The sequence below is a fragment of the Symphalangus syndactylus genome, chromosome 23 (assembly GCF_028878055.3).
Source record: "Symphalangus syndactylus isolate Jambi chromosome 23, NHGRI_mSymSyn1-v2.1_pri, whole genome shotgun sequence".
Lineage (NCBI taxonomy): Eukaryota > Metazoa > Chordata > Mammalia > Primates > Hylobatidae > Symphalangus > Symphalangus syndactylus.
The window spans coordinates 19296496-19321093 of record NC_072445.2 but is presented as its reverse complement, the minus strand read 5'-3'; the positions used below and the strand labels follow the sequence as shown (position 1 = coordinate 19321093).

At 39.1% G+C, this 24598-nt stretch overlaps 1 protein-coding gene across 7 annotated transcripts in view; it reads right to left on the bottom strand.

Moving 5' to 3' along the window:
• The window catches only part of RUNX2 (RUNX family transcription factor 2), a 281684-nt gene that overhangs the window by 106555 nt on the left and 150531 nt on the right, over positions 1-24598 (bottom strand). For 5 of the 7 annotated variants that reach the window (XM_063633187.1, XM_055263933.2, XM_055263934.2 and 2 more), the window contains one exon: positions 8115-8288. The exons of the other annotated variants lie outside the window; for them this stretch is intronic. In XM_063633187.1, coding sequence (XP_063489257.1) covers positions 8115-8288 — 174 coding nt within the window. The remainder of the gene's footprint in view (positions 1-8114; positions 8289-24598) is intronic. 7 annotated transcript variants of the gene reach the window in all.

The window sequence follows — 24598 nt, the reverse complement described above, 5'->3', positions numbered from 1 at the left end:
CACTTTTTAGACTGATCATATCTATAATATATTATTGTTGCTATTAATACTGCATAGTCAATGTACACCAACTCTCTGTGTGAAGCCCTGAGTGCATATCCATTATTTAGTGTGAAAATATACCACCGGGGCATCTTTGCACAAAGTGCAAGCCTAACTTGCCCCGCTGCTGGGTTACCCCATAAGTTAATATTTCCTTCAATACTAATCTCCTATTCTGATCCTTTTGCCCACAGTCCAACACAAAAGGTAAAACAGGGCAAAAAAGGAACCTAAGCAACTAGTAAAGGGGACAGGTATGCATACATGTGGGTGTACATATACATATGTATGTAAAACTAAAACTAAATATAAAACTAAAAGAGAAAGACGATGTGTTAGAAAAGAATAGGAGAACAAAATCAAGACTTCCTCTGCATGGAGACTTAAATACAGGCTAGAAATGGAACTGTTTTGGGGAAGAAGGATAAAACGAGGCATTATATAGGAGATGAACCCTTCTTATCACAACTAAATGTTAACTGTGCATCTTATTTTCCCAGATAGGAGAAAATTACAAAGACAACTTTTTGAAACAAACAATTTTTCTGGGAACATCACCCTCTCTACTTTTCTGAAAGCATAATAAAGTCAGACCATCTTCAGTTAATAAGGGAATGCCAACAGACAGAAATCCAAACAGAGCACCTTTAAGAAGCTCATCTGTGGATACTGCTAACAGGCTAAGCAACAACATAACGGGTTGACCACCAGCCCTTCACAGAGTCCTAGGCAGCTTCATTCTTTAAAGCCAGCACAGACTGCACCTAAAGTCTACTCTTCCTCATAAGGTAGCTACAGAGCAGAATCAATGTGAAACAGTGTTTTCACACAGGATTTGAGCCCTTTCTAAAAATAAGGATTGTGACTAGCAACCTCCTGTACAGAGATTCCCTGCTCACACATGTGCGAGGCAGCAGCAAATTTGCCCAGCTGCCCCACCTGAAAGATCTCAAAGGAAGAAGACAGGGCAAAACTTCCCAGGAACTTCAGAAATTACAACACTGCACTACCAAAGTAGAAAAGAACCACTTCCAACAATCTGTCTTTCAATGCAGTGACTTCGGTTCCTTGACACAAGTTGCCTACAAGTGAGCAGGACCACAGTGGCTGTGAAGCCTGAGAATTCACTTGACTCCCACTCTCCTCCATACCCACACTGATGGTACCCTACTGTCATTCTTCCTGCTCACCAACAGTACGTGAGCCTCTTATGGGTCCGTCCACCCTCACACTCACAGCCACCATCACCCCAAGCCCACTTCATCTCCCAACTTGTTTCACATTAAAGAATCATGTGGTCACTCAGCACTGGAACAGAACAGTAACTTAAGACACATGCAACTCAGCTGTGCTTTCTGATTTCTGAAAGGATTACACTAGTAAATGTTTTGGGACAAGCACTAGAATCCTAGGGCAGCCAAACATATACACAGCCTAATTCCAACTGGCCTAATTGGCTGAGGTCCCCTTAATTTTTAAAGGAGTTCTGTTTGCTGAGGGAATACAGAATCAGACTGAACTTAGGTGGAAATCACTTCAGTCACAGTAACTGCTGCTAAGATTATTATTAGACAGGATGTCTGGCAAGCAGTTTTTACCTTAAATATATGCCTTATATAACTAGAATTTAATCATTTAAATGATTATATTGCATTTTGAAGTATAATTCAGATATTCCTAATGCTAACTCCCTTTTATGAAAATATTCTAAGTATCCTAAATAATGTAAAATGGACAGAAGAAAAAGAAATTAGTCCTGCAGGACACATGTCACTTACACTGTTGGCAACAAGCCCAACCTGATAGGGATGAAGGTGACTGCTTGCTAAGAATCTGGAACTCACAGTCAACTGTAATAGCTGAAGTGGCCTCCAGCAAGTCATTTCTCCAAGAATCAATTTCTTCCGTCTGTGAAATACGTACTTTTAGAATTGTTTTAGGCCTTTGGTTTGCAAATGGTAAAGAACTGCATAAATGAAAGTGAGGTACAGAAATGGGAGGAAGCTGAGCCATGATAAAAGTACATTTCAGCTTCCCAAGAGTACTTGGTGGTAAGTACACAGGGCCATGGAGCTATGGAGAGCTGTCTTTAATTCCTGTATTTACCACTTACTAGTAGTAAGCGGGACCTTGGGTGAGTTATTCCACCTCTCTACCATCAGTTTCCATAATAATGCCATCTATCTCAGAGAGCTGTTGGCGAGAAATGTATGAGTTAAACTCATTAGAGCAATGCCTGACATATGATAAGCATTTAATAAATGGTAACTAATAGTAATTCAATCAAACAGACACTAGAAAAATATTAAGGCTAGAATAATAGTGGGTCCCGCCTCCTGAAGAGGTCAGTGACCCATTTATTCATTGATCACCGAACCAAAAGTCACATAGTAAGCAGGCACTGTGTGAGACAATGAGGGACACAAAGATGAACAAAACATGTCCCTAGACTTTGAAAAGTCCAAAGTCTGATGGAGGAGACATACATGTGAACAGCAATCATCAGCACATGGAACAAGATATAATCAAGGGTTGTACAAGGTGGCACGGGAGCCTGGCTCAACTCTGCTTGGATAGGTTGGAAGAGGCTTGACAGAGGTGGCAGCATTTGATCTGAGTTTTGAAGAAACAATAAAAATGTGCTCGGAAAAACAAGACAAGGAAGAGTGTCTAGGCAGAGAAAAAAGCATGAAATACAATAACATATTAATTTAAAATAAAAAAACAGTAAGTGAAACTTCAAATGAATTGCTTGTACATTACAAAAGGAGAAAAAGTCACAATAAATAACATGATGGAATATCTAGCAGCCTATGCAGAAGTGTCCAGAATCTACTCCTGAGTGAAAGGCAAATAGGGGTCTGAACCAAAGAAAAAAATGTCCCATGCACTTCCTTCCAGCATTTACATGCAGGGAAAATCAACTTTCACTGACTGCTTAGAAAAACAACCAAGACTCAAAAGAACCAAGAGCTGCTTTTAAAGGAGAAAGGAAATCACGAAAGGGAATGCTGCAACCTAGGAAGAATCATGAGAAGGGAAGCCCCTTAGGTGTCTGCAAAGGCAGTTTTACAAGCCACGGTAGGAGTGAGAATGTCGAGTCTCTTCTTTCTTAGCATCTTCTTTTCTCCACCCAACTGCTTCTCTGAGCTCCCCAGCCCCACTCCACCTTATCCTCCCCAAGTCTTCCCCACATCAGCAAATGGCACCACCATCCTCCAATTGCCCAGGTCAAAACTCTGAAGTCCTGTTTTCCCCTCACCATCAGCGAGAGTTGTGAACTCTCTATTAAAAAAAAAAGAGAGTATTCAGAATCCTTCAGTGTCCTTCCATCTCCACTGCTACCACCATTTACTCTCTTGGGCTACTGCAGCAGCTTCCTGAACATAATTCTGCTTCTTTCTTTAGCCCCTTATGGTCCCCTCAAACAGCATCCAAACAGGTTTTATTATGCATGTAAATGGCATAATGTCATTCCCTTGCTTCACATCCCCCACTACGCTGGTACGCCACTGCAATCAGAACTAAACCCAAGCTACTATTGTGGCCCCCAAGACTCCTCATAATCTGGGCTTTGCATGAGTTTTCTACTGCCTGAAATGTCATTCCTCACAGATCTTAAAGCTTTTCAAAGGACCTTTTCTCAACTTTCCAATCAAAATTAGCTCCTTCCCTCTCCAAGTTGTTACCTATCAATTATCCTATTTCATTTTCTCATAGCATTCATTATTATCAGACATTGTCTTATATGTATGCTTATTTACCTATTTATTAACTATATCTGACACTAAAATATAAGCTCCTTGTGAGCAGAAGCTGTGTCTCTCTCACTCACTTGCATCAATGCCCGGCAGATAATAAGCACTCATTAAGTATTTTTTGAATGAGTGAAAAACAGAATAGCAGCACATCCTCCACCCTAAAAGTGAAATGAATGTCCCAATCCACCAAACCCAAGGGCCTGAATCAGCATTACTTTTTAGGTGTAGCGGACCCATCTAGAGGATAATGAGTTTAAAGATATCTTAAGCGATATCTCCCAACATCATATCCTTACTCTACTGCTATCACCGCTTTCTGAATCAAAAGAAGTGAACATTTGTGACAGACTAGGTGTTTCCTGGCACCTAGAGGCAAGCAGCAGATGTCTGAATGATAAGAGGTCTAGAGGAAGCAACTTCCCCAGGAAGCTGTGGGGAGGCCCTGGCCTTCAGCTGAACATCAGCCATTAAAGACTTCCACAAAATATCACCATCAGACAGGCACTGCAAAGACACCAGGGAGGGAATACAGAATCAGACTGAAGTTAGGTGGAAATCACTTTAGTTAGGTTCTAGCCACCACATGGCTAGAACTTTTGACCCTAGGAATTGCAAGATACACTGGAAAAGGCTAACCACTGTGAAACACTAAATGCTTATGACTTCCTCAATTTATGATTGCTAATTTCACTTCACTCTTCTGGGAATTTAAAGACGTCTTCTGCCTTTTATGTTGGCAAGTGGGAGAACTAGAGGGGACTATATAACCATGATCATTATCTACAGTTTTGGGGTAAGAGCTTGAGATATCAAGAGTAGCAAGCCAATCGCAGAGAGGTAACTGGGCCCTTCCTGTTACAAATGTCTTGTCCAAAGGATTACATGAACTAAAATGCAGATATGGCATATTGCAAAGAAGTTACAAAATCCATTACAAGCAAGAATTTAAGTTTAGTCATGCAATTACATTGACCCTAAACTTGAATAAAACCAAACAGTTTAACTAGGTAAATGTTTTATTGAAATGTGATTTAAGCTGCTGCCCATCACTGGGGAACAATGACATCCTGGGACAGGAAATTAGAAAGAAGAGTTAATGCTACTAAGACAGATATGATATCCTCTCAACCCTTATTGCATCGATTGCTTCTCACCTGAACTTTCAATAATTCACATTTAATGAGACACTGCCACTGGGCTAGTCACAAAATAAAATAAATCCCTGTAATAAATCCCTCAAAGAATATACAATCTAGCAGGGTAGAAAAGGTGAATACGCAGTGTCCTTAAAAGAAGGCAATCTTAACTAAAGCTTAGAGGGTTGATACACTGCCTTTGGATGAAATTTCCAGAACTCTTTCCTGAAGAAGATAACATAGTGGCCTTGGAGGATGGGTGTCAGCAAACAGAGACTACTGTAGATGGGCTGGCTCAGTAAAGGGGTACAGAGAGAAGCACGTGTACTCAGGAATGGTATCACAGTTGGGGCACAGGATGTGGTATGCCAGGGCTGGGGAGGATAACTACCTCTTCAACTATAACTAAGAACAGCACTTTTCTTCTCTCTCCATATTACCTAACACCCAGTTTGCTACATGTGGTAGGCTCCAAATCATACTTATTGAATAAACAAAGAAGTCAATCCAGAGATTAAAAAATTAAATCTATTCAATTCATTTTCACACTGCTGCTGCTCCAGATGTTCCTGGGCTTTCCTTTAAAAATTGGGTCACAGTAGAACACTGCATCTCCTTGGTTATGGACAGATACAGGCATTCTCTCACTCACAATATGGGAACATTTAAAGAAAGCTCACATGGCCAAGAGTGGTTGGGGTGACAAGTATGTATGTGGACATCTGGAAATTTGGAAAGTTTGAGAAAAGTTGTTGGGTCCAATACCTAGTGGATGTTGAAAACAAAAGAACACTGGTCTATATATCAATTCTATTACTACTATAATCCCAAAACGAAGAGCACTAATACTCATAAAAATTCCAAGAAGCTATCAGTACCTAGAAATTAACTTGTTTTATATTTTCATTTTCAGAAATATATCCAGTGAATGTGTTCCCTGCCCTGCCAGTAACTTGCTGTGCAACTGCAGACAAGAAGCTTAACTTCCTGAGCCCCCTAACAGGGAAGAGGGTGAAGAGAAGCTAACAACCGGAGGAGGGCCAGGCCTGTGGAGGTGGCCACACTCTTAATCTGCTCAGATGCATTTGTGGCACAGGCGAGCCCCACACCTCCTCTGAGCCTCACTCTGCACGCGTATCTGCTAGGCGGGGATGCTGCTAAAACATAGATCCTCTTCACAATTTTTCCAGCCATTGGTTTCACAATATCTAAGGTATCTTTAGGTTCTAAAATGTCCTCTGGATCTATTTTATGATCTCATCTTTAGATTTAAGGACAAAGCCTTGAGAGAAGCATCTTCTTAAGTGAATCTGGCAACACGTAGTCTCCAAAGGCCATTTCTAAAGCATTAGTAATTAACAGCATAAATAGCAAACAAATAATGATCAGAATACAGAAATCAAACATTTAAAAAGCCAGTGGTTGTCAAATCATAGAACATATATTTATATATATTTTATTAGTCATCATAAATCCATTACAAATCATATATAAACACATATATATGTGTGTATATATATACATTTGCTTCTACAAACACACACCACACACACACACACACACAGTCTAAGGATTACGATAAAGATAAAAGGAAAGCTATTTTATGCCTTAATGAATAATCTAAAGTATACTGCTTTATTTTTTTACATATATTTAGGGGGTATAAGTATGGATTTCTTATATGCATATAGTGCATAGAGGTGAAGTCTGGGCTTTTAATGCACCCATAACCCAAACAGCAATCATTGTACCCAATGGGTCATTTTTCAACCCTCACCCCCTCCCACTCTCCCACCTTTTGTAGTCTCTAAGTCCACTACTTTAAATGCGGTAGCACCCATAGCTACAAGCTTGAAATTCCCAAGTTAGTGTGAATTTTACTCTTGTATTTTTATCAAGGACATATGTCTAGTGAACACATTGACCTTTCAATCCCACATATCAATGATTAAAGTTTTATATAGTCTAATACATGACCATTCTTCAAAGGCAATAATGTTCTTCCTTAATGCAGATATCTGGTTATCTTTATTGTTTAGACGTTTGATTTTTATAATTCTATATTATTTTTTAAAATATACACTCATGCAAACTCATACATTCAGACTAAAATATATATACTCACAGAAACTGAGACCTACTCTAAGTAAAAATCCAAGAATACATTTATATAATATGGGTAGGAGAGAAGAAGAGATAGGTCATTCTGTTTATAAACAATTATGTTTTGAGACCATTAAGAACATTCGAGCCTAACTACTATAAACAAAAATCTAACCATAAAAAAGATCCATGTTGAGGGCTTATTACACACTTTGTTTTGACTTACTTTCCCTCTATTCTAGTCCACCTCTACCAATGATAGCAATTAGATGACATGTAAACTTCCTTTCAGCTCTCAATATTTTATCTGCAAATTAAAGATTTATAATAATTAATACACTCTCTTGTCATCATGACCTAAAAGCATTCAAACTAGTCTTTAAATAAATCTGTTTTTGCACAAGTGAGACTAAAAGAAAAGAGTTGGGGGTCTTAATGCACCAAATGTGAATGATTAGTCTGTAATGTAATGCCGATGTTAATTTCTCAGAAGAAAGGTAAAGTAAGTAGCTGACTAGAATTTATAAAGAGAAATGTCTAATGGAGAACCAGAGCTAAATGTAAATCAGAAGTGAATTCTGTGTGCCCGATGAGCCACTCATTGACCTTGCCTTATGACTACCAATCAAGGCTTCCTGTTCACCCTGGGCAATTTTCAAGCAGACTTAATGAAACAGTTATACATGTAACAAATGTAAGCCCAAATCTGAGAGGGAAACACTAATTTTCTAATAGTAAGGGTGTGATGTTATCCCCTGCACCACCTGGATACAATATAGAAACGTATAATAAACATTCTCCCAAAGTGCATTATTACCGTTCCACCAGGGTGTAGACTGAGATTGCTGCAGAGTAGAGCATTAGTAGAAATATCCCCCAAAATGTTATCCCCAAGTTATTGAATGTTTTTTTTTTAACAAAAAAGAAGAAATCAGTGTCTTCAAGTCTTGATTCTTTAATAATAAGCCGCTTCACAGCTCCGGGAGTTTTGAAGTGAACACATCTCCTCTGGTAGCCCCTCACCCCCAGCCTGCCAGCGTCTATGCAAGTGAAACCTATGAGTCTGTCTTACCTGTAATCTGACTCTGTCCTTGTGGATTAAAAGGACTTGGTGCAGAGTTCAGGGAGGGCCGTGGGTTCTGAGGCGGGACACCTACTCTCATACTGGGATGAGGAATGCGCCCTAAATCACTGAGGCGGTCAGAGAACAAACTAGGTTTAGAGTCATCAAGCTTCTGTCTGTGCCCTGGAAATAGCAAATCATAAAATAAAAGCATATTAATTAGCTGAACAATTGACCATGCTAAATAGATATGTGAACATACAAACTGGGAGTTTAAGCCAAGGAATTATCAATATTAATATTTATAATGACTTGTCTACATAATGCCTTCCATTTCAAATTGCTTTATAAGCAGTATCTGGTGGCCAGCATTCCTAGCTCTGTTTTATAAATGGAGAGCTGAGGTCTCAGAGGACAACTTGGTGTCAAGCATCAATAGAGAGGCAGGATACTAGGCACCTTCTCTGGCCCTCTCAGTAAAAAAAAAAAAAAAAAAAAAAAAAAAAAAAAAAAAAAAAACAGGAGAGATGTGTATTGGGGTGTTTGCTTGTTTCATGATGGAGGAAATCCCCTGTGAAAGTTCAGAGAGTCCATGCATTTTAGCCACAATGTCACAAAGCTGGAGCAGAGACACAGACAAACACATTTGTCAAAGGGAAATTTCCACGATGACCATAGTGACTTTTCTTTAACATTACAACTACTCTTTACTAAGACTCTTTTCTGGAAAATTAAAACTCAAACCTAAACCCCTTTAAGAAATAAAAAAACAGAAATGTAAGCAGGGAAACTCAAATTCTCAAGAGGAATCTGGATATTCTGTGATATGCCAAAGCTGGAATGTGTATAATAAACTCTGTTAAATCAGAGAGAATGCTTTTTTTATTTTAAATCCACTACTGTGGTTTTGGAAAAGAAGCTGAAATATACTCTTTATGTAAACATGTGACTGTGACAATCCATTATTTGTTGGGGGGGTGGCCTTTCTATCTCTCTTCTAGTTTATTCAAGTCTAAAAGCTAAGGAAATTCTGGGTATTAGAGAAATGCGCAAAATTAAAATAAACCAAGGTACTAAGACTTCTTAAAAATCATCAAATCATTCTTAACAAGAGACATACTAGTGTCTTGGTGCAAGTATAACAGAAAAGCATCTGAATCTGGGTGTGCCATAGTAGAGTAAATCTATAGGGTGGTGCTACTGGGGACAAACGCAATGCTAACAGAGAAACAGGAATGGACTGTGGATTCCTTCCTCCGGATTCTGTGCCAGTGAGGCCCTAGGGTGCTGCCCCAACATTTTAGTATAACTATTAAGTGACTGAAGCTGATCTGAGGAAAAGCCACCAAGATGATGATGAGATTAACAGTTTGCCCCTTGAAGAGAAACTAAGCGAATTAGAATATTATCCATAAAAGAAAAAAACTTTGAAGAAGGTTTATGAAAAGCCTTCAAGCCTGGGAGTTTTTCACTACTCTATGGGAAGCGCAAACGCCTTAGCTTCCACTTAATACAGAACAAGAGGAATGTATCAGGATAGGGTTAAATTGAACATTAGAATTTCCCCACTATAAGCTGTCTTCGTAAGACAAATTCCTTATTTTATTTGCCCCAAAATGTATTTTCCTGTCTCCTTTTTCATTGCCTACCCAGCCCAAAGAAAACAGATAGGAAGCCAAGGCTTGGTAATATGAGTGTAGCTGTCTCCACGGCCAAACGTGTTCCAACTAGGCCCATTAACTGAAATGCACCCACCACCCTATTTCCTGCCAGTGCAAGTTTTTGGGTATCTGCTATAACAGAGGGACTAGAAGTAGGAGAAAAATGAACAGGAAAAATTAGAGAAAGTCATTGTTAATGGTTGTTTTCCCCACCATTACTGTTTTGTATCCAGATTACAAACAGATTTTAGATCCCTAGAGGACTTTTAGAGATGACCCAAAACAGCTTCTAGACCCTGGCAAGTAAGGTGTTCACCTATGAAGTGACTGAGGCGTGCAGAGGTAGAACAACTAGCTTATGGTCCTCGGCTGCCGACTAGCTCAGCCTTGACGAGGATATAGCCCTCGTCCAAGTTGACTGAGCTTTCCATTCATCATGTGGCACCATCAATGCTGGTATTCTAGCCTTCTCTTCCCTTCCTCTTCCAGCTGCTATGGAGGACTGAAAATATCCAGATCATATAGAGTGAGACACCTAAGAACTAAGCCCAGTGAGGTGCCAAGGCTGGCTTTCAACATAAGGAGAAGTAGCAACAAGGATTCAATTACAAAGTTAATAATTCACCCATTACCCTAAACAAATGGCTGTAGCCTAACTCACCAAACTTCCATCAATACATCTTGCTGTGTCTAACTAGTTTCACAATTAGGGAATTATACAGTACTTGTCACAGATCCATGGAGTCTGTTCCTCACACACACACACACACACACACACACACACGCACACACATAGTATTGGTGTGGTGTTGATACAGCTGTAAACATTAACAAGAAAGCTTACGGAATTGTCCCTGGAAGTTATTTTTCTTAATAGGCCATATTTTTGGAATGGCAGGTTCCCTGAGGGCTGAGGGGAGGGCTACATGATCTTGCATGGTTCCTTTATACACTAGGACTTTACGTGGGCCATGGGTCACAAGAAAATTTAATAAGCTTTGCCTCTGCTTTCTATAGCCTTTTCATTAGGTTTTCCTAGAGGCTGTATGAGATGTGAGCTCAGACTGTACATGTGTGAGTACATTTTTACTTTCTCTTAGCCCAGCGCTTTCAGCAGTAATAAGGGGTTGCAGGCAAAAATAAAGGACTTAGGGTAGGACTGGTAAGTGTGAAAAATTTTAAAGCAGGTGAAATTTTAAAACCCTCCATGATCTTTTGGAAATTATCTTCAAAGAGCGCTTCCAAGTGTCTACAGGCACCCTAGAATAATTCAGGAAACATTTATCTGCAGATGCACACATACAAAAACATATGCATTTTTCTTTGTAGATATCCTGCCCCTTCACAGCCACCACTGCAACCACAACAAAATGCACTCTTCATAATGTATGAAGTACGTTGAAGAACAAAGTACATTGAAGAGCAAAAGCCAAACAAGTTCTTCACATTTCAACTATGACAAATACCTGTTACCACTAAACCACATCAGGGTAACACTCGAATGATGGGCTGAAAGAAGGTGTACTTAAATCCCCAACACCCAAGCAATTCCTTCAGAAATCAAGAACATGGAAGACCAAGGACACACTGACTAAGTCAAGGACAGGGTACTCTGTCATAGTGCAGTAAGGACTAAACCTCATCCAAAGGGCCAACGAGTAGACGTTCCAAGCAGGAGGAGGGTATGAAGAATGGAAAACTCCTGTATTATACTTGAGACTCTATGTAAAAATGCTCAGTCCTAGATCCCTTCTCTAGCTGAACTTTCTCCCTGAATCCTTCCATCGTTGCTGAATAAGAAAATTCCCTAGGGAGCTTTGAAACATGGATGTCCAGGCCCCATATCAGACCAATTAAATCAGAATTTCTGATAGTGGGACCTGGGGAAAAGGTCTCTTTTATTCAAGAGTTCACCACACGATCCAATGTGCAGCCAGGATTGAGAACCACTGCCCAAGTTGATCTCAATCTCATGCACTAAATACTACCTATTTATACCAATGACTCCCACTTTTCTGGTTGAGCCCTGACCTCTGTCTTGAGTTCCAGGTCTGTGTGTTCCACTGCCTACTTGACATCTTCCCTGGGATGTTCCAAAGGCATCTTAAATGCAGTATATTCAAAACAGAATTTTTTATTCTCCCATCCAAAAAAATCCTATTTCTCTCGAATAGTCCCCCATCTCAGTAAATGGCACTGGCCACTCAGTTTCCTAAGCCAAAAGCCTAGACATTTTCCTTGATTTCTCCTTATCTCTCACTCTCCACATTCAATCCATTACCGAGTCCTGTCATTTCTATCTGAATGCTATATCTCAAATTGATTCAGTTCTCTCCATTTCTACCAATAGAACCTTGGCCTAAGACTCTAGCATTTCTCTCTGGGCAGCTGAAAATTTGTCTCCTTTTCAGTTTCCCATCTCAAGAGCTTTCCATGTTCCTGAAGTGCTCTCCCCTGATTCCTTGAAGGGCCCACTCTTTCTTACCCCTTAGACCTCAGAATGAACACCACCTCCTACGAGAGGCCTTGTCTGCCTCCCATAACCAAAATAGGTTCCCACCCTCCTGAACACACCCTCTCTTTATTTTCTTTATGGCAGTCACCACAATCTATAATTATCTTGTGTATTTATTTTTGTCTCTCCTGTAAGACTGTAAGTCTCATGAGAATGAGCCCTCTGTCTTGTTTACAGCTATAATCTCACAGCCTAGTTCAGTGCCTGCTACAGAGTGGGTGCTCAGTAAATATTTATGCAATAAGTGAATGAATGAATATTCTCCTCTTTTAGATAAATTCCTTGAGTGAAAGAAAATTTTCTGGTCCAGGATATCATATTATATATATAATATTCTTTCCCCAAAAAAGTTCTTCTTGTTTGACAATCTAGTGAATCTAGTGGGCAAAACCTTTCTCTAGAGACAAGCCCTTATTAGTGCTTCCTACAAAATTTTACAGAAGGACATTCATTTAAGTGAAAACTTGCTTTCTTTCTGGAAAACCCTATTTGCTTTCACTGTAATTCCTAAGCATTGCTGAAAGTCACTGGGAATCAGAGAGATGAAAAGGGCAATAGAAATCATTTAGACTCTAAAGCTTAGAGTAACATGCTTCTTTTATGGATGAGGACCCTGAGTCCCCGAGAGGGGACATGCCTTACCCAAAGTCATACAGTTAGTGGCAGGACCAGACTCAGTTTTCCTGATTGCTGATCTGGGGCTGTTTTCTCTTCCATTGCCAACCAGCTTATTTCAGCTCATAATAGTTCAGCAGCAGTCATTCAGGGGAAATCATGATCAAAAATCAATTTAAAATTAAAAACAAAAAAGTGGTTTCCAGAAAAGATTTCTTTCAAAAAGTTGAGTGTGTTTAGCTGAATATGACTTTTGTTGCAATAAATTCAGGGGCACAAGAAGAAAGCATAATCAAAAGGTCACAGCATTCACACATCCTTACAGCAAAGACAAATGAGAAACAGTTAAGTCCCTAAGCCATAGTCTAGCGAATCACCCCATTGTGCCCTACCCACAATGAAAGTTAGTAATACTACCACTATAACTTCTGCTTTCAAAAATCACACATCTGAAACTGGCACACGAAGACTCTGAAAATGTGGTCTGTGAACTATGAAAGTAAACTTGACTCTGTGTGATGTGACCCATTTTGCCCATTTTTATGAAAGTTGATTGAGAAACATTGAACAACTTCGGAGAGCTACATGGCTCCCCAGCCAGAAACTTACATTCTCTGTACTATATCCACAACCTGATGCACTGCACCAGTCAGCGAACCCTGAAGAATGTCAAAACGCATTTACAAAAAACAAGGCACTTTTCGTGAAGAGTGTGCCATGTGATGCCCAGTCTACTCCAACATGGCACATCAGAGTCACTTTGCTGATCACTAGGGCATGATGTTTGGCAGTTCATCTTTTTGGAGTAGTATTTTAACTTGATTTTTAAAATTCCCTAGATATCTATTTGCATCCTAAGTATCATGAAAACATAATTTTTAAATAAAATAAAGTTTAAAAGAAGATCTGTAATAGAGCATCAATAAGGAATCAGTACCATGTCCATATTTGGGTCAGTTAGTGCAGCTAATGTGTACTGGTTATCTGCTACATGCAAGCCTCACTAGGTATTGTGAGAAGGAGAGGATAGAAAAATATATAAGATAATATCCTTGTCCTCAAGGAGTTCACAGTCTAGTGGGGAAGAAAGCAATCAAATATAACTGAAGAAAGGCTGTGGTGAGGGTAATCACTAAAATGCCACGATTGCGGATCAGTTGAGAAAATCTGAATATGAACTGTTTTTAAATATTAAGGAAGTGGCACTTTCTGTGACTATGTAGAAAAATGTCCTTCTTATTTAGAAGGGCTAACATATAGTTAGGGGTTAAATATCATGACGTCCAGTATTTGCTTTAAAATATTTGGGCAAAATAGTAGGTGAGGAAATATGCCAAAAAATAAATAAAAGGTGATGGGTAGATAGGATTGTATTCAATATAATCTCTATTTTTATGTTTGAAATTTTTCATAATAAAACATTTAAAAAGTATTGAAGTATTATAGGAAGTACAGGGGAGCAATTGATTTTGACTAAAGGGAAAGAGGAAGATCATGATGGCTGTCCTTGAAGGTTGAGTAGGATTTTGATAAGCAGAGAAGAAACAAGGAAAGTTAGCTGGAAGAAAAATGATGAAAACCTGATAATAAATATCTTGTGAGACAAGATGATGCTAAATATATGTATACATATATATACACACACATACATATACATGCACACATATATATACACATATCTATGTATGTGTGTGACATCAATCTAAACAGATGCACACCATTCTTCAAACCACTTTATAACTCTAGTCTTACTACTATACATTAATTCTTCTAAGCTATGCAGTACCTATGGGAATCTGCCCTTTAAAGACAGCTCTCAGCTGGACGCAGTGGCTCACACCTGTAATCCCAACACTTTGAGAGGTCGAGGCGAGCAGATCACCTGAGGTCGGGAGTTCGAGACCAGCCTGACCAACATGGAGAAACCCCGTCTCTACTAAAAATATGAAATTAGCCAGGCGTGATGGCCCATGCCTGCAATCCCAGCTACTTGGGAGGCTGAGGCAGGAGAATCGCTTGAACCCAGGAGGCAGAGGTTGTGGTGAGCCAAGATCACACCACTGCACTCCAGCCTGGGCAACAAGTGCGAAACTCCGTCTCAGAAAAGAAAAAAAAAAGAAAGAATAGAAAGGAAAAAGACAGCTCTCTTGATGAATAAAATCATACTTTGGCAGTCCATGAGCCTCATCCATCATGCATTCAGACTTCACTGGAAGAAAGGGGTGACTGGGGAGACATGAGCTAATTTTGCTGTCACCAAGTACGTGATTGAATAAAGTCTGGTCCAATACTCTAGGGCTCAAGCCACAGGATGTAACAGTTTCAGAATATTGTGACAATGATCCCTGGAGTAAAAAGGAAGAGAGGAGAGGACTTGCATCAGAATTACTATTTCTCAGAGAAAATTGGTTATATGTCCACAGAGCTGCTATTCCACAGCAGTTTTGGAAAAAAATAATGAGATCCTTCACTTCTAATCTATCCTAAGAGTGCTACATGAAGTAGTGTGTCTGTAGGGAAGTGTTAGGGAACAGGTTGACTAATTTTAAAGTCATGATTGCATTCCACATGTAATTGTTGCATTTCTACGGCTAAGGATGAGCCTTACTGTATCTTAGGGAGTTCAGTTGATGGTTTCCAGCAAAAGCAATAGCACAAGGAAGATTACACAGACTCAAGTACATTCTTAGGAAAGCCACACAAAGTTCTCATCCACAGACTTTATTATAACTATTGAGGCTCTAGATTAAAAAACTTTGATTTTCTGCATTCCTACATACATGTAAAAATGAAGATACTATGGAGAAAAGTGAAAGTCTGCTCCTCTGTTTACTTTCAGATGACTCCACTTCACTGGTGGTTTGTGAATGTCTAGAAATCAAAGACCTACACTCTTGTAATATTTAGTTAAGCCCTTTGCCCCTCCCTTCCTCCTCAAACCATCCCAACCAGCTTCTCTTCTGATTTCTTTATTTTCATTATCATCATTTTCTAGTCTCTCAGACTCAAAATCCAGCTCAGGCATATCTTTGTCACCTCCTTTCCTAGACCCCCATCATCCACTCCAGCCCATTTCTATAGTTTCTTCAGGAATGGGCCTCTACTAGAACCCTCCTAACCTCTGGCCTGTGGCTAATACAACAGAGGAGCAGCCTGGCATATTTGGAAGGGTGCCAAAATGTAACCCTGCTGGTCTTAGTTTCCTCATCTACCAAAAAAAGAAGAGTTAGTTTCCATAATTTCTGAAATTCTTTCTGCCCCCAAATCCTAACATTCATGTCACTTACCTGCTCAAAACCTTTCAATTGTCTTCCATTGTCTATTGAATTAAATAGAGCCCCCAGAGCCCAGCAAACAAGGACCTAGAAAATATGGTCGCAATATGCGTTGTCACTCTCATTTCCAATGGCTACAGCTGTACTGCTCCCAGCCTCTGCTCTACTCACACTGGTCTATCGACAGTCCAAATACACCCTGTGCCTTTGCTCAAGCTGTCCCCTCCACTTGGAACACCTTCTCCGCATCAACTCCGTTTGGCAAAATCCCTTCCAAGCTCAACTTGGTCATCACATTGTTCTGGTGTTTCCTGTCTCAAGAGCCTTGATGATCCCTCTGATTTATATCCCAGCAAGCTGACAGCAGCTACAACTATGTTTTGTCTACTACATGTGGTTATGCTTATGTGCAGTAGGCATCCAGTAAGCATTCACTTACTATGAATTGACATAAAATATTTATACAAAATTTCAAACCCTAATATTTTAGATTTTCCTAGACTTGACTGAGAACCCCTTAAGAATGGGTGTCACATTTTATGTCTAGCACAAACTTGGAGCCTAGGTACAGAGAAGTCACACAACAAATGATTGCTGAATTAATAAGAACATGGACAAATTTAAAATTATCTGTACTTTTGTCCAGTAAAGACAAAGAGGACAGAAAAAAAAAAAAGCTGGTTATTGGGAAACATTTCCCACAGTAAAATTGATGAGTCTATAATCTTTGCTGGGAAAGGCTGCTGAGTCATCTTTTTCCCTAAGAGTGCACTGTCTGATTCAGGTCAGAAATTATTTCTGGACTAGAATAATGAAATGGGCTAAGAAACTGTCTTCATGTTTAAGGCCTCTAGCCCTTTGAGCCGCTGGAAATTAATAGCCATGCAATATGACACAGGGTAGCTCGTGAGTAGAGACAGCCCTAGAGCAATGTTAGTGTGTGGCTTCAGACACAGGACCACAGATCATAAACAAATGTACTTCCAGAAGATTCTTCTCTGATGGCATTTCAAAAATGAGCTAACAGAGCTTCTCTCTAAGGGCGCTTCTTAATATATAAACCAATTTCTAAAGGAAAAAAATCATAATCACTACCACATATCTTCAAGAGTCCCCTTTCAGCTCTTAAACAGAGTCAGGCATGCAGGATTCGGCATTTATCAAGAGAGAAGAGAGGAAGAACAATTCCACCCAAGAGAGGTCTGAAGCCTTTCCAGTCTCTTGGGTGAAACATAATTACGGGAAGAAAAATATAATCTACTCAAGAGACATAATTACATGGTTAAGCCATAGACTCCATAGAAATATTCTAGGGACTCCATTTCATAGAAAAAATGTTAAAAGCTGAATTTGCTTTCTTTTAATACTAAAAGGCACCCATTTAGACCAGTGACATAAAGTTCACTATCTCAATCTCATATGTAGTCATTTTTAAATACAATTAGATGTGTGTGAGAGAGAAGTGAAGGCCTGCTCCTTTCAAAATTTAGGCTTCTAAGGGTTGAAGAATTCGAGATCTTTGAATAAATTCATAAATAAATAAAAGAATTGTACGATGTTAATTTGAATGTCTATAAATGTAAGTTCCTTTATAATTTTTAGGTTTTAGGCTGTGGCAAATCACAACAATCAAAGCATACAGTGTCTGTGAGAAAGGACAGTTATCAGGCTATGCCAATATCAGTCACACTTCAGGAAATAAATTATAATAAACACGTGCTTACAGTATAATCCCTTTTCTTCAGATAATGGACTAAAAAAACTTGAGACGTCTGAAGAAAAAGAAACTTTATAGGAGGTAGGAAGCAAAAAAGGATTAAAAATTTTTTTAAAAAGATCGGATGAAAGCATCATGGAAATATACAAGACGAGAAGTAATACTTTTTGCAGGCAGGAAAAAAAGAGCTAACGGGGAATCCGGCTAACTTCGCCGTAGCTCCTCTCCCATGTCCTAATACACCTCTAACCTACTATGCTTCTTTATTACAAATCTACTGATATTTTCTCATTTCAGACCTACTACTCAAATTTGTCTGCCTGTCGTTTCCAAAGGATGCTTCCATCCCTCCTTACTCCAATTCAAAGTAAAATTATATGAATTAGGATTTTTCAGAGTTGTAAGAGAATACAGATTTCATCAGACCGGGTTCTTCGTTTTAGAAAAATAATTAATGCCCAGAAAAATACCAAGACTAGCTTTGAAGTCACGGAACTAGGCAGCAACACTGGGAGGCAGTCCCCTAAACTGCCTGAGCCTCCTTTTTCCTATACCAGGCTGCCACTGAGGGAAAGAAGACGAAAACATGGAGCAAAGAGACCAGAAGGACACATTAAGAAAAAGTGCAGAAGCTTACCTCAAAGATGTTATTACATTATGCCCAGTCTCTCTGACTCCGTTTTATCACTTGTTCTCCTACTAATTACAACTGAACATCCACACCATCCTGGACCATGTGAATCTTTATCTCTCCCTTGACTTTACGGGAAATGAACAAAAAATCTCTTTCTCTATGTCTACACTTTACTTCCAAAACTTAGTAAAACTTGAGTGTTTTGGTTCCAAAAACATTTTCTTTGCCTTCTTTTTCTATAACATGTTCACACATACCACAGTTCTTTGTGTTTCGAGCACGTATAGAGACCCCACTGAGAGATGTAAAGATTTTTTTAGCGGTAACATTTTTAGCAATGGAAATAGCAGTTTTCGTAGTTGAACAAAAAGCATCACTGTTTATTTGCCAATCCAGCTAAACATGGATGGCATTATTCTTCAAAGAGTGCAGTGACAACTAGCCTACGAACAGACTGTCACGCAATTCCTGGATCCTGGCTCAATTTCCTTAGCATGCGATCCTTTCTGTTTCTCTTTCATTATTAAGGTTTTGTGCATATTTTATGTGAGACAGAGAGTGAGACAGAGACAGAGAAACCGAGAGACAGAGTGTTTTAAGCAAAAAGAAACACTACACAGATGTAATTAAAAAGGCAAAGGGCTCCTCTCTTGACATTCACTGCTGCAGCAGCAGAACATCATTCTCAATTTTCTCATTTCTGTAACAGGAAGAAAATGTTAAAAAGTAATAACCAAAGAAAAAGTCAGCCAACTCCCACAGCCTGGTCTTGCTGTGCTGAATGGCAGAGAAGATCACAGAGGAAGAAAAAAGAAAAAGACAGAAAAAAGAAGGGGGAGAATTTCTTGCTTAAACTGGACCTAGTCCAGCTGGCAAGAAGAGGTGGTTTTCTTAACGCCTGCAAAACCTGATTACTTTTTTTAAAGGAATGAAGAAGAAGGAGATGTAAACACAGCCATTAAAACAGACTTAAGGTACTTAGTTTTAATCTAGTCTAAGACCTTTTCAATTGTATGCTGCTCTGCAATTCTCTGCTTGCTAGACATTAATACAGTGCATAGGCACATGTCAGTGTCTTCTAACCAGTGAACGCTTTCAGCTGAGCTCTGTGGTTACCCTCTCAGGTCAGGCATGGAAGGAACAGCAGCTTAAGCAATAATGGATGCATGTCTGTTACGTGCTATGTCTGTCAGAAGTCTGTTTTACGACATTAAAGGACTATTGTGTTTATATCTACACAACAGGTCTTAAACAGATTGTTTAAACATGATTAAACAAGAGACGTCTTTGAAATAACCCCCCTAATAAAATTCAGATGGGTAAGGAACTGAAAAATGCAGTCAACAATATTTTGAAAAATCATTTCTCTCTAAGCTGCAAGGGTAACATGATATAAACTCCAAAATAAAACAGTTTTTACAAGTTAAACTCAAAGGATTACCTCACATATCAGCACCACTTTCCAATGGAATAGCGTTTATCCACCTATCCATCCACCCTTTCTTAATGCTGTTGCACAAGCTGCTAGTCTTGATAGACAGATAATTGCTTTATTCAGCCAGGTGTGATGAAGGGGAGTCTATTGTGTTAATCCCAGTATTCTTATCTTCTGTGAACTCTGAATAAGGAACTGAAAACTCTACCTCTTCATTTCAGAACTACTGGAGTTTACTCACATTCAAATCTGTTAAAGTGTTCTTACATTCCACTCTGTCACTAAAGGTGCCAAGTATTTTGAGTAGGATCAAGTTATTGTTATATAAAAAGGAATCAAATGTAGTGTTAAATGGAGTTAGAAGATAGCAAGTTTTACTCTTTTTCTCAAGGCACAACAGATTTTTTTAAAGTGTATTATTCTCAAGCCACAGGAAGCAGGTTGGTGTGGGTTAATATTAAAAAACATCCTTCAAGTGATTACATTTAAAACCTTTTTTTGTTTTTCAAAAGCAAGTGTAGTGTTAAGTTTTGTGGATATCTGCCTGCTGGCTTCATGCTGAATTATTTAATCAATAATGACAGTTTGGCAAAATGTTTTTCTTTGGTCCATATGAAATATATTCCCTTTTCCATATATATGTACATATATGTGGTTATAAATTTATATTATCTCTATTATATGCATACATATGTGTACAGAGAGAAATAATCCAGCCAGAGGAACAGCGTTACTACTAACATTAGTTCCATGTCTCTATCCAGGTAATTAGGGATACTGTCCTCTCAAGGCCCAATATGCTTTATACTCTGCCCCATGACATCACAAACACTTCTGATCACAAACATACCTTTCTTTGCAATAGAAACATACCTTTCTTTGCAATAGGAAGTTCTCATCCTTCAGCCTAATTAGATGCCTTCATTTTAGTTCAAAATGATACATACTGAAGAACCTATGAAGCTCACTGGAAAAGAAGTAATGCAATCTGGAAGAATGGGATAATCCCTGAAAGAACATCATCATTTAATTCTTTCTCTTCTGGGTCCTATCTCTTTCATGGACCTTTCATGGAACATTGAGAATGTTCTCAGGAATGGCATTCTTTCTGCTCAGAGCATGGGCTCTTCTCAAGATTTAACTTGCCTAATGTCTCAACAAATCCTACTAACAACCCTTGCAATTCAACACAGAAAGTCTGTCCTATTGCGGGCACCTGTAATCTCAGCTACTCAGGAGGCTGAGGCAGGAGAATAGCTTGAACCTAGGAGGTGGAGGTTGCAGTGAGCCGAGATGGCGCCACTGCACTCCAGCCTGGGCGACAGAGAGAGACTCCATCTTAAAATAAAAAGAAAAGAAAAGAAAAAAAAAAAAAAGTCTGTCCTATGGAATTGATGACTGCCCAAAATGCAGTATGAAAGAGAACATGTGACTGAAAGGAGACATGGGTTCTGTTACTAATAGCAAGTGTGAACTTCTCAGGTACAGAATTTTCTCATCTGTAAAATAACAGGTGACCTAATTTGCAATCCTAAGAATCAATAATGCTATGGATTCCTCACCTGTCACTATGAGTTCCACAAATACACACACACACACACACACACACACACACATTTGCATACAATTAGTGAACTTCATGGAATAGTTAAAAGACCGAGGCAGTGTCTGATTAAAAAGGAGAATCTCATATCTAATTCTGGGCCTGACTATACAAGGAGCAGGAAAACTTGGGAGTCTATTCCTAGCTCTGCTACTAAGTTAGTTGTGAGGCCGTAGGCAAATAATCTATCATCTCTATGACTCAATTTCCTCCTATGACTCAACTTCCTCATCTGCCAGAAAAAAACAAAGTATCTACATCACAGAGATGTCGTCAGGACAAAATGTAATAAGAGGTGAAAATGTCCTACACAGGTAAAACCACTATGCAAATGTAATATTCATTTATCAATTAAATTGTCCTAAGCACTATTATGTTTCATGAACTATGCTAAACTGGGGGGGCTCATGGTATACTGGAGGCATCATAAAAACAAATAATTACAGCAGCGTGATAAATAATATAATTAAAGTATGAAAAGGAAACCAAAGAGGAGCCAAAGATTAAATACTTGACTTTCAAGAGCAGTCAGGAAGGGCTCCCAGAGGAGACAGCATTTGAGTAGACTTAAAGAATGAGTAGAATTCAGTCAAGCAAATGCAGAAGAAGATAACATTCCAACCAGAAGGAACGGCAGGTGCAAAGACACCGAGATGACAAAGTATAGAGTGAAGCAACTTGGCATCGCTGGAGCTCAGCCACAGGTGTGTGGGTGGAAGGCAGTTGGGCAGAGCAGATGCTGAAGGGCCTTGTCAGTGTGCCACCAAGTCTGAACTTCATCCTGCAAATAACAGGGAGACACTGAAGTATTTTAAGCAAGGGTGTGCCATGCGTTGGTTTAGAGTTTAGGATGGTTGCTTTACTTACAGGGGAAGATAGATTTAGAAAGGAGTGCAGTTAGAGACATAAAACCCGTTAGGAAATTGTTTTTATAAGTCAGAAGATAAACACTGAGAGAGTATACTAAGCTAAGCCAGCACTAAAAGATTTGAGGGAGTGAATGTGAGACATAGAATAGAGGTACAGACAATAGTACAGTGGAATAATTAGATGTCAGAAGTAAGGCAGAGAAGGTGAGTCTCAGGTTTCTGGTATGGTCACCTGGGTGAACTGTAGGGCACTCAAAACTGGTAAAACTGGAGGAGGTTCATGTTTGGGCAGAGAAGTTTGGTTGAAGTAGAGGTGGGGAATCCCTAATGCTGTGTTGGCCATGAGTTTGAAGTACCCATGGGACACATTCAGGTGCAGACACCCAGGAAGCAACCTAGAAATACCAGTCTGAAGTTCAGAAAAGACTGAAGATGCATTTTCAGTGGTCATGGGAACATGAAGTTAAGGATGTCAATGAGGACACTGAGGGAACGGGTAAGAATGAATGGAGAAAAGTGTCTAAAAGGGAATCCTGAGAAGCAAAAACACCTAGGGTGGCTAGGCAAGGAAGAGGAATACAAAAAGTGATCTAGGAAAGAGAAGGATGAGGAGCCAGTGGTGGAGACAACCCATGCAGTGGCCACTGAAACGGTTCTGAATCTGCTCTTCTGCTGCTTCTGGGACCCAGGGGAGCTTAGCAAGAGAACCTTTCATTCCAGGCAAAGGACACAAAGTTAGGTCACAATGGTAAAAAGGATAACTCTCCTCCATTCATCCCATACCCATTCCTCATGCAGCCTCATCAATCCCAATGGCTTCAAGTTCCTATGACTATGGAAAATGCATTTCCAGTTTCTACCAAGCTTCAGATTCATATTTCTAAATGCTTCCTGTACATCCCTGCATAAGAATACCTCTCATGATATTCATCATTTAAAGGGAAAGATAGATTTACAAGGGAAAAATGTCTAAATACTATTAGAGGTATTCTTATACAAAGATGTATTATTTTCTAATATTTCAAAATGGTGCCCTAAACTGGTCTATAATTTTATATACCAGGTCACAGTATAAACTTTTATTTCTTAACACTGATTTGAAAAGAAATGTATGCACAGTGTCTTCTGAGTTCAATCTTAGTCATGTTATTTTAAACAAATGGGAGAATTTTTTACCCAGGCTAAAAGCCCTCCCAACTGCATGACAATCAGCCCTTGCTGGGCCAAGTCACAAGTCAGACAATGGCTCTGTACCTGTCACTTGCACAGGCCAGAGAGTAGGCAAAATTTGTTCTGGTCCAAATATTACATAGGGAATGCCAACATCAGAGTCAGCATCAAAGATGAGGGAAATCAAAAGAAAACATGAAGCAACAACAAAAATCTCCAAAATTAACCATCCTCCCCAGCCTGTCTTCTGAGCAAGGTTCCTTCCTCCCCAAAGGCTCCTTGAATCTCATGCGGCAGTATAGCTGACCACTTATCCTACCATTTGCCACTCCAGTAAGCTTAGGAGAAATATGTAAACAAAATAAAATAGACTCAGTCCCTCTTTTCCATCCTCTTTCTGCATTCTCATTTCTGTTGTCTATGAGAAAGTAACAAAACCTGAGCAACGTATAGTGGAATGGAAGAAAAGAATCCATCTGTTATGGATGGAGAAATGGCAGGGATCCAATGCAAATAGTACAAGTGATATCATTTATAGAGCTGCAAACTTAACTAATAAACACATATAAAAGGGCTTGAGAAAGAAACTCTGAGCCACCAAGTTGGCCTGAAGATTTTTGGACCTCTTACTTTTCCCTATAAAAAACGGAACACCAGAGGTTGCTAAAATCTAGAACAATTTAGAATGTCCCTTGAAAAAACATGATTATCATCGTTTTGTAATGGGCTTATTTTCTAGTATTTCAAGATCAGGCCCTAGGGCTATAACTTTATGTACCAGTTCACAGTATAAATTGTTATTCCTTAACACTAATCTGAAAACAAACTTCAATATGTATTTAAAAGACTAATTCAGATACCTGATCTACTTTGTTCAACTGAATCATATTCAATTGAATATCTAGAATGTGCAAAACATTATCACATTGTAGTGGTACAGTTCTAGTAGGGGAGATCAATAAATACAGAACTAAAAAATGACAGAATTGTTAAAGTACT